The 11,381-nt window shown below is 32.3% G+C and overlaps 1 protein-coding gene and 1 long non-coding RNA gene across 2 annotated transcripts; both read left to right on the top strand.

Moving 5' to 3' along the window:
- Nucleotides 1–4,183: 4,183 nt before the first annotated feature.
- On the top strand, nt 4,184–6,379 carry LOC144564263 (DNA repair RAD52-like protein 2, chloroplastic). The gene is made up of 4 exons (XM_078313847.1): nt 4,184–4,568; nt 5,183–5,220; nt 5,448–5,539; nt 5,974–6,379. The coding sequence occupies exons 1-4, from the start codon at nt 4,258–4,260 to the stop codon at nt 6,118–6,120; spliced, it is 588 nt and encodes a 195-aa protein (XP_078169973.1). The 5' UTR covers nt 4,184–4,257; the 3' UTR covers nt 6,121–6,379.
- Nucleotides 6,380–8,937: 2,558 nt separating this feature from the next.
- On the top strand, nt 8,938–11,115 carry LOC144563956 (uncharacterized). The gene is made up of 3 exons (XR_013514508.1): nt 8,938–9,038; nt 9,971–10,053; nt 11,020–11,115. It is a non-coding gene; the product is annotated as an uncharacterized LOC144563956 (long non-coding RNA).
- The last annotated feature ends 266 nt before the right edge of the window (nt 11,116–11,381 follow it).

Below are 11,381 nucleotides of genomic sequence, written 5' to 3'. Positions count from 1 at the left end.
CCGATTGAACTCATATAGGTAGAAAAGGGACCTCAGGCAAATCAATTAAAATACACCTTTAAATATGTTTTCAACTAAATTCCCACAAGATTTTAGCTTGCATCTTCAATTTGTTAATTTCATTTCATTTAAATTTTATCTATTTAAAAATTTCACATAATAATATCATTTCACAAATTTTCAGAATACACATCATTTCACAAATCAAATTCGAACATCAGCCCCACTATCCCGTTAGATATGCCATCATAATCCACTACTCAATTCAAACGTCCAATTTGACCACACAACTCGAAAACACAGATTATAGAGAAATTCGATTATCTTATAGCAATCAGTACAGAAATCCAATTCGAGTTACCACGGCTATTCAAAATCAGTGCGACGTAGTCGGAATTCCAATCGAATATATAATCGAATAAGAATTTTTATCAAGATATCTCTTTTCCCCCTTTTTTTTTTCTTCCATTTTTCCTTTTTCTTTGTTTTTTGGTTTAGTCTGATCCCCTATCTAATTGAATTAAAGTCAATTAGAGAGAACACGGTGGAGCACACCCATGGACCGCGTGGTAACTAGCAATTGTGCCACGTTGGTCTTTGTTTCTTTTCTTTTCTTTAAGTTACCTTTTTACATTTTAATCCTTTATGTTTTCTTATTTTACATGTAAGTCCAAAATGATTTCAAGAAAATAAAATATTAAATTTATCGGGTGTTATAAAACACATTTTACTTCGCAACTCACCGTAGCCCATCTCTCTCTCTCTCTCTCTCTCTCTCTCTCTCTCTCTCTCTATATATATATATATATATATATATATATATATATATATATATATATATATATATATATATATATATTCAAAGTGGTTAACCAATTATGTTTACGTACAATTAACCAACAGTTAACAATCGAGTATGAGCAATTTAATTAAAGATAATTTAATATATCAGCTTAACGCATTTTTTTTAACCATTATAATTAAAATGGTTTATTGTTTTTGTGTTCCAATCATATTTCACATTATTATATTTGTTTTTAAACTCCAAACAATCAATCTTAACTGCTCAACATAATCTTCATATTAAAATCTATTTGGATATCAAATTTTATAATTTTTGGGAAAAAAAATTACTAATCTTTTAGATATGTAAAAATTATTGTTTCTCAAAAAATTAGGATACCTAAAAAAAAAAATTGTACTTCAATATAAAAATTATGTTAAACGATTTAGATTTAGATTAATTATTTGAATTTTCAAAATAAAGTTAAATTATATGAGATATAATTCAAACATGATATGTTAAACGGTTAAACTTACTCTTTTTAAATTTAAAATAAAAAGAGGAGTGTTCAAATGAACCCAAATTTTTGTACACCCAAATGCACATTATCTTTCAAATCTTTTTTCTCCATTTTCAAAGTCCGAATGGTCAATCCGAACCGTTAGCTGCGATCTATGTATTAAGATGTGCTTGGAGATCAAATTTTACATTTTTTGGATTTTTTTTTACTATTTATTAAGTCACTTTGAAAATCGCTGATTTTACATTTTCTGGACCATTGGATCAGCGATTTTCAAAGTGGTTTAATAAATAGTAAAAAAATTCCAAAAAATGTAAAATTTGGTCTCCAACTACATCTTAATATATAGATCGCATCTAACGGTTCGGATTGACTATTCAGACTTTGAAAACAGAAAAATTATTTTTGAAAGATAGAGTGCATTTGAATACACAAAAAATTGGGTGCATTTGTCCTCTGATAAAAATACGATGACTGTGCGGTCTAAAATCTAGCCACTAAAAAGTAGCATTTGGCCTCGTTTTATTTGTGCGCGTGTTTGGAGTCTCTGGGCTCGATCACATTCGGTAAATGCGTTCAGATTAAAAAAACGCAATAAAATAATTTCCAATGAGATAATGAAAACGTGATTTTGACTAATCTAACATACGTTATGTCATTATGTTAGGTGATTAAAATATTTTTTCATGTAATGTGATTAAAATAATAAAGAATATATATGTTATTCAAATAATTCTATCGTGTATAGTCATGCAATTATTACAAATGATATGATCAAATATAACTTAACTAGTTATGTTTAATTACTATTTTTATTTTAAAGTTAGTTTATAGACACGATCAAACTTAACAAATTTGTATAACATATTGTGACATATTATATTTGATCAAATATGTAAATAAACACTTCACACAATATATAAGTCATGTCATGTAGTTTACACATGTGACTAGACTAATAACGGTTATAGTAAACGAGAATATAAATTATGAGGTTTTTTTTTAAATAAAATTAATTTTAATTATTTTAACGCAACAAACACAAATTAGTTAGATTTTATAAAAAAAACAGCTTCACTGATTTCTTCTCCTTTCAATTCCTTGTCTTGGTAGAGCTGTTTTTATTTATTTATTTTAAAGAAAAATCCAAATTATGCCAAGCTCATTTTGTGGTCAGATCCGAGGGTCTGTTCGGAATTTACTGTTCATATGGAAAAAAAAATTCACTCAGAGTAAATTTTTTTTTTCAGTAAAAATCAATTCAAAGATTTTACAATCCAATTCCCGAATTTTTTATAAATATCCAAAAAAAATTAAATTTTAAAAAATAACCAAAGTTGTACCGGATTTCGAAATCTACCCAAACTGCAATTTTTTTTTTGCGGTAATTCAATCTAAAACTGCAAAAAAAAATTGTGGTTTTACAATTCAAAAACCACTATTTAAAAAAAAAACACCGCAAATAATTTTTGCAATTTCATTTTTTTTATTTTTCAGATTTTTTTTATTTAAATAAAAATATTTATAATTTTTTTTTTATTGAAATATTAGAAATATTTAATGTATTTCTTTGAAAATAGATGTAATACTATATAATTTGATTTATTAGAAAGACTGCTACAAATAACCCAGATCAACATTTTTCATGCCAAATTTTTTGCGGTTGTAAGAAAAATTAATATATTTCTTTATGTGTTATTGGAAAAAAATAAAAATTCTTAGATTCTCAGTTATTGATGCCGGTTCAAAAGTCACTTCTAAGTAAATACATAAAATATTGTCATCCATCTAGTGCATTTAATTTATAAAAAAATATTTTTATTTTTGAAAAAAAACAAAAATTTTAAGTTATTTAATGATTGTTATTAAAAAGAATTCTCAAAATAGATACATTTTTTTATAAATTAAATGTACTAGAAGAATCACAATATTTTCTGTATTACCTAGAAGTGACTTTTAAACTGGGATTAATAACTCAAACTCCAAGTATTTTTATTTGTTTTTCAATAACTCATAAAGAAATATATTATTTTTTCTTACAACAGCAAAAAATCCGGCATAAAAAATATTGATCTGAGTTATTTGTAGCAGTTTTTCTAATAAATCAAATTATATAGTATTCCATCTATTTTCAAAGAAATATATTAAATATTTATAATATTTTAATAAAAAAATAAAAAAATTATAAATATTTCTATTTAAATAAAAAAGCTAAAAAATGAAAAAAATTGATACCGCAAAAATTTATTGCGGTGTTTTTTTTTTTTAAACCGTTGTTTTTGAATTGTAAAACCGGAAAAAGAAAATTGCGATTTTTGTTTTTAATCCGTGGTTTTGGAATTATAAAATCACAAATATTTTTTGTAGTTTTGACTGAATTACAACAAAAATGTTTTTGCAGTTTAGATAAATTTCAAAATCCTGCACAACTTTGATTAATTCTTAATATTTAATTTTTTTTGGATATCTATAAAAAAATTCGGTCCATTCTTATACCCATTCGCCTCCTTCCGCCGAACAGAGCCGGATGGAATACATATTGCCAACGGAAATGTTCGAAATTCTCGTTACCTACCTACCACATACCTACTCAAACTCAATTAATTCCAACTCAACACACTTAAATTATATATTGTGGCATATATTTTGTACACTATTCTGAATCAAGTCATTTTCGAAATTAAATTTCCGCTCGTTATATGTTACTTCATTACTTTTGACCGCAGGAGAACGATTCTACATTGCTATCGCTCCCTAAAATGTTTTCCTCGTATAATGTAATAACCTGAATCGAGTTACTTCAACATCGTTACATATTTAATTTTATTATAATTATCACGGAAAATCTAATCCTTTTTCAACATTTCACTGCTCACAAAAGCTGCTTCATACCACCTTCCCTTCCAGACTTCCCACCAAACTCTCAAATCGATCAGCAAAAGCAAAAAGAAAAATGGAATCAGCAACAACCATTCTCTCTTCTCCCTGCTCGATCCGATCTCTCCGATGGGCTCCACGTGGCAGGATCACCGGCGATTGCGCTCCTTCCGTTGTGTCGGTCAGAGCATCCGCCGGAGGGGACAACAAGAGCAAATCGGTGTCGAAATCGGGTGGCGCGGCCGGTCCGGTACCGACCTCGAATTATATGGTACCATTGGATAAGCTTACCACTGGAATTACCCGGCCGTTGGTCGAAATTTTGCGCGATTTGAACAAGCGCGTACCAGATAATATAATTTCGCAAGACAAAACCTCCATCCCATGGTACATGCTTTAGATTCGATGGCATGATATGCTTTATATTAGTTTTTAAGAAAAACATAGCATTTACTTAGGTAACTTATCTATATACTCATGAAAGTTCCTAAATTTGCACACGGGTTCTCTCAGATCTTGCTAAATTTGCTAAAAATAGATGTTCAGGTGTGCTAGGTAGTTTCAAATTTTCAATTAAGTTTTCAGGCTGGGGTATGATATACATTGGTTGATATTTTAAGGATGCATTCCATTGTATGAGTACAGAATAAAAGTGAAATTCTAGGATTGAGAATTTTAGTGCCAATTTTACATGGTTATTTCTCTCAAAAAGCCTCTTTTTAAAACAGTACACGTGAGGTTGCCCCTTGATTCCTGCTGGAACTGGTACAAATTAAAAAAGTAAAATCATAGATCAGCATTTTCACTACAAATTTTCATGCTAAATTAATGATCACCTTTTATCAGCTCCAAAATGGCACAAATCAGAATTCTCAAGGATCGCACTGAGAGAATTTGAATTTTTAATGCCAAAAGTGGCAAATGGTGATGTTTCAAAGACCATATCTGCATTACTAAATATTATGTGGTTGTAATTGGTGTCTATCTGCATGGTTATGCAGGTACCATGCCAACCGAATGTTGAGCTTCTATGCCCCAGGTGATCCTTTTTAACACATAACAATCTATGATCTGTGCACATTTGTAATGTTTAATATAATTTTTTTTTTCAGTTTTTAATTATTCACTTATTATAGGTTAATAACTCTCCAAAACTAAAAAAACAATATCAAGATACCTCAGCTGTTGAGTTCACATGAATGGTTCTTTGTTTCTCATACATGCATTTCTTTCTCTCTAACCAATGGGAATGGTTTAATTTCTCAGGTTGGTGTGGAGAAGTGCGAGATGTGAAATATTCTGACAATGGCAGTGTTTCTGTGGTGTACCGTGTCACAATCCGTGGAACTGATGGAGAGGTATTTTGTTAACTTTATATGAATTTTAATTGCTACTTTTTAGTGTTTTTCTTTGGATGAAATGAAGAATGCTTGAAGCAAGTCCCTTGGATAGAATATCATTTTTTTTTTTTTTTCTTTAATTCCTACCAGTTTGCTTTCAATTTATCTAAGACATGGACATTAATATGAAGAAATTGACCATTTTTCTAGGTTAATGCTTGTTATTAACCTATCATATATTTTTTCCCTCTATTGCACTTGAGGTAATTTTGCATTTATACCCAAGAGAACCAGATTTTTTTTTGGAAAAACTTGACAGAGCCTGTTGATGACATATTTGGTTACTCTCACAAAAATGGAAATTCCCTTCTCTGCTTGCTTGATTGCATCTATAAGTATGGAAAATTTGCATAACCAGTAATTATCTAAACTAATTAATGAAGTTTCTGTAGGCACACAGAGAAGCAACTGGTACCATAGCTTTGAATGATGGCCGGTACAAAGATCCAGTGGCAGAGGCAGAGGAGACAGCTTTTTGCAAGGCGTGTGCAAGGTTTGGTTTTGGTCTATATCTCTACCATGAAGATGAATCGCCATAGGTTGATAGCACATAAAATAAAATTGAATAATGTATTAGTAAATCCCTTCTTGTTATTATGATCTTTTTATGTGAATGATGGGTTGGCATAGTTGCTTTTCGGATGATTTTTTTCTGCAAGAGTTAAATTAAATAAACTGTTTTGGTTCTTTAAGTTTACTTTTTGTGTTATATTTCCCTTGATTCTTGTAATTTCTTTATGTTGGTTTTTTTATTTACTTGTCTGATTTTCTTCGGAATCGAAATAGTTCTTGAGTTAATATTTTGCTATGAAACAATGATGCTGAAACATGAATAATATTACGTTAGTTAACATGATGAGATGAGTAAATTATCTGTGTGGGTCTTTATTCTATGTTCCTTTTTGAAGAAACCATACACCTAATTTTTTTTTTGTTGGTAAATATGTAAGCTCATATTTTGGTACTTGATTTGTTCAGGCACCCCGTATTAGAAATGCTCCTGCTGCTAATTTCATATATTGCCATTTCAAGTTTTTTATTTAAAAAAAAAAAAAAATTAGGGGTCTCTTGCCATTTCATAATGGAAGAGGTGAAAACAAAATGAATCTAAATTGATCTATATCTAAATTAGTGAATTTCATTACATTTGGTATATAAGTGTAAAAGATGATTATCATCTCAATAAAGCTTCATTGATCGCTAACAAGCCCAGAGGTGGATCTACTGTAGCACAAGGAGGGGCAGCCACGAGTGCATATTCTTTGAGATATCTCAATTTTTGCGTGACCGACGTGTCCGGTGCCTATTCGGGGGTGATGTAGGGGGTCAGTATTATGTGTGCTTTGAGATTCGTGCAGAACGCATTTAAACGGTTGGAATTTTCCATAAAGTCACGTAAACTTTGAGATATCTCAGAGGATACGAATTCGGCAGCCGCCCCCCTTGGATTTCAAATTTTAGTAGTGATCTATTGGTACCGATCGACTTTGCCTCTTTCTGGAAATTTTTTTGTCTCCCTCTGGAAGTTTGATTTGTAATTCGGGTTAAATTTAGTGTTAAAATCAAAATAAATTTCTTGAATTATGATTAGTAATATTAATTATAAGTTATAGGATTAGAAATTATAAGTCGGGGTATTGTAAAATATAAGTCAAAACATTATTTTTTTTTATCGAATACCCAATTAGTTAATGGGTTTAAATCCGATAAGTTATTTAAACCTGATTCGATATTTTTTTGCCCCCTGATGAAAATCCTGGGTCCGCTCCAAACCTAAAACATCGTTGGGATAGATCTTTAAATTATTATAAAGAAATATTTCACCTGACTTTTAAATCGGCAATTTTGACATAGAAAATATTATCTTAGTCACCAAATTAAAATCTGCTTTTTAAATTCTATTATCTTAGTTACAAAATTTAAAACTGATTTTGAAGGAAGTCATATCCATGAATATTTATATCGTACCCAAGAGCACTCCAGATTGGCCATGTGATGCGGCATAAATAACGCGGATTATATATTTATTCATTCTCTTGTGTTGCTTCATTTGAATGGGAAGTCAAAGACACCAAAGGAATTATTAAGGGCTCGCCGAGTTGTTATTAGAGTAAGGCTAGGGTGTGACATGCTCATCCAGTCCTTTCTATGAGCAAAAATTTTCAGCCGTTCGATCAATTACGATTCATGCTATTATAAATTTCGCAAATGCGCTGAATGTGGATGGAAATTTGAATAACAAAGTAAGAAATTTGAATAACATTCTTTGTTAGCTCAGGCGGAGAACTTATCTCTACTTCCCTTTTCCCTTTTGTGCTTTCCGAATACTAAATTCAGTTTTGAACCCGTAGTTGTTGTAAAATTCGTAAGCAGCATCAATACTATCGAGCTCCATACCAACAAAGAGCTCAAAACATTGGTCCAATGGTGTTACATTCTGAAATTTAAAACATGATTTAAATTGATAAATCAATCATTGGCTTAAATAAAAAGTCTAATTAACTAAAACGAAACTAAAATTTTGAAATATAAATGAATCATAAAATTATGTACATTAAAATTTAGAGGGTTAAAACATAAAATAAATAGTTGTATTGAGTTCTAATTAGGAGAATAAATATACAAAATTATTGTGCCAATAAGATTAATATAAAACTTACGAATTTCATTCAATTATGAAATTTTAGGATTTGATTTGATATATATATATATTGTTTGATAACGAATTATTTAGATTTTAAATTGACAAATAAAGGTCCGAAATATACATACGAATTTAATTGTAAAATTTTACGAAAATTCGATTCGAATTTATAGGAGAAACAGATTTTAAATCAATTAAAGGAGACCATAATGAAATTCTGATTTGTTTGAACCTTTGGATTTCAACCCAGCACGAATCTTGATGCAGCCCCTTTAACCCCTCTCCTTCTCTCTTTCTCTCCTCTCCCTCTACCCGTGACAGAAACAGAAACCCCCCCCTCTTCTTTCCGTCCCCTTCCTCTTCCTACGCCCAAGGCCAGAGGGCTCCGCCCCTCCCCTCTCCCGTCGCCGGCGAACCCACCGAAACCGCTCCCCTTGCTCTCCTCTCTTCTCTGGCCGTGAGAGTTGCAGCCCCCGCCCCCTCTCCTCCCTTCTCCGCCAAAAACAGGGCGGCCCCCTCCCATTCCGCCGCTGCAACGGCCAGCCACCGCCGCCGCTCCACTCTCTCTTCTCTTTCCTTCTCGGTCTGACCCACCAGACCCGGCCGAAACCCCTGCCCCTCCTCTTTTCCCGCCTCCCATCCCCTCCCGTGAAACCCTAGAAACTAGGGTTTAGGCTTGGTGCCGTCTCGGTGTTCGATTGGTGCTATCTTGGGGTACTATGGTGCTTGCTCGTGCTCAAGTGAGACAGCTGCAAGGCGGAGCGAGACGAAACCCTCGAAATCGACCGTTCTCCTTTGACATCCTCTCTTTCGGTTAAATTTTAAATTAAATTATAAACTTCTTGAATTGTGTCTGGATGAATTGATTAATGTCGTAGGATGTGAATTTGTTAATTTTCGAGTACGGGTTGTTGATTTTCCCGACTCGATCGAATTGCTCGAATAAATTAAGTATAAGGGGTTATATTGTAAAATGATTTTATTAATGGTCGGAATTGTAAAATATAGAACCATGGTGATTTGTATGAATTAAAGGGGCTAAAATGTAAGAAATGATTTGTTTGAAATGGTGGCCGGCCATATGTGAAATTATATTGAATTGGTATTGAACACCTTAAATATTCTAAGTGTTGGTATCAGTTTAATTGTGTTATTAGTTTATTAATTATTTGAAGTTACATGGACTGAATTGTTGAAATTGAAATATAACATAGTTCAAAAATGAATTATGCATCTCAAAATTTAGATTAGAGTTGGACTGTTTTAATTTAAAATGATCTGGACTGTACATATATGGATTGTCAGAGTGAATATGAATTGGAGTGGATTTATTGGACGTGATTTTAGACTATTAGATTAAAATAAATATAAAGGAAACAAATAAAATAATAACTGATAAACCGTGTTCTTATTTATAATGATGTATTGTTATTAAATTAAATCCAGATTGAGGGTGATTATAGGTGTGACATATTATATGCATGGCTTGATATTATGAAGTCCTATATGGCTCTGAAATGTAAATAAATTAAATTGAGGGTTGTTTTGTGCAAAATACAAGCCTTGGGATATACTTGAATCGAATTGAAATGATTGATTGTTTTGGGCCTTATTAAATTAGACTTGAATTAAAATAATTATAAATGAGCCGAAAGGTATAAAAGAATTGACGAATTGAAAGACGGCTTTTGGAATTTAAGTTTTGAGAATGTAACCGAACTAAACCAAGTAATCGTATAATATAGGTGTAGGCTCAGTCGAGCCAGATTTCGCGAGGCAATTCGAGACGCCTGATCTTTAAATTAAGCGGTACGCTCGTCATAATAAGGTGCGGGATTCTTGGACTTGTTTGATACTTTATTTTCAGGAATTAAACTGTGTTTTCGTTTGTCATGTTGAATATCATTGATTGCATCACTGAATTGCGTAGAGCATTTGCATAACCCAATTAAATTAAACTCGAATTGATCTGAATTGAATGATTTGCATGCTGGTATGGTTATAGGTTATGTTGATCTATTGTGATCTGATTTTGATTGAAAGTCACCACGAGCTGTGTATGTGAATGTATGTGAATGGATTTACGAAGTTAAGCACTTGGATCCAATGAATTTGCCAAGTCGGGCTGTATGCTGACTTGGATTCCCAGGATCCTAAATGGCCTTAGGTGAATGGCCCTCGATATTCCCAGTACCGGTTGGGACGAGGGAGGGTGATTATGTTATGAGATGTGATTGGAAATCGTGGGTGACATGTGTAACGTCTATGGATCTGTGGCATTTTCCTACATGTTAATGCATTTGAACGGTCGATTGAATATGACGAATATTGAAAACGATTCTAAAAAGGATTTTCTTTATATGATTCAAACCAGACCTTAATAAACTGTTAAGCCAAGCGATTGCAGATGGGTGTCAGATAAAGGGTCCAGCGGTTGGCCATCTGTAGGTGTCAGTAACCCTACAGATGTGGGTTTGATAAAGGTTCGGCTCGAAAGAACATCTGTAATTGCTACAAGCCCTAATGAACTGAGTTATGAATCGAGTTAAGCCAAAATATATGTTGTGTTTGAAATTCATCTTGGAAATTCCGTAAACTGTGTTGCAGGTTGATTTAACTGTTGTCGTGCATTGGCATTCTGTTATTTATGTTTATGAATATATATCTGTTTGAACTGTTATTGTTTGGGTTTCATTTTTGAATATAGAGTTTGATTGCAAGTCCAATAATCTAAACTGTGGCAAATTTCGCACTGAGGATTTATTCTCACCCCCACCCTCCCGATTATTTTCAGGTTCATTACACGGACGCAGCGAATGAGGATATTGGTAATGCATATAAAAGATCCACTGCCTTGCGTGTATATGTGACACCTGATAGATACACGCGGCAGGCTGTCACACCCGGTGGATTTGGGGTGTGACAAATGGTTTCTCAATTTGTTCATTTTCAGGACAAGGGTCAACAAAGGGCTCAAAACATTGGTCCAATGTTTCCTCGATTTGTTCATTTTCAGGATAAGGGTCAACAAGTTGCTCCTATCAAAATAATACAAAGATACATCAAATTATAAAATTTAAATGACTATTTAAACATCATTTATAATTTCAGATTCAGTACCAATGAAACCTACCTTGATCTCTATATATATCTTCA

Source organism: Carex rostrata, chromosome 13 (genome assembly GCF_964058835.1).
Source record: "Carex rostrata chromosome 13, lpCarRost1.2, whole genome shotgun sequence".
NCBI lineage: Eukaryota > Viridiplantae > Streptophyta > Magnoliopsida > Poales > Cyperaceae > Carex > Carex rostrata.
Note: the sequence above shows the minus strand (reverse complement) of the source record. Positions and strands in the feature narration are given on the sequence as shown.

Bases quoted from the DNA above. Each gene is read 5' to 3' on its own strand.
- LOC144564263 (XM_078313847.1), top strand. From the start codon at position 4,258: ATGGAATCAGCAACAACCATTCTCTCTTCTCCCTGCTCGATCCGATCT. The intron at 5,221-5,447 runs GTGATCCTTTTT...TTAATTTCTCAG, and splicing joins GTTGAGCTTCTATGCCCCAG to GTTGGTGTGGAGAAGTGCGA. The intron at 5,540-5,973 runs GTATTTTGTTAA...AAGTTTCTGTAG, and splicing joins TCCGTGGAACTGATGGAGAG to GCACACAGAGAAGCAACTGG.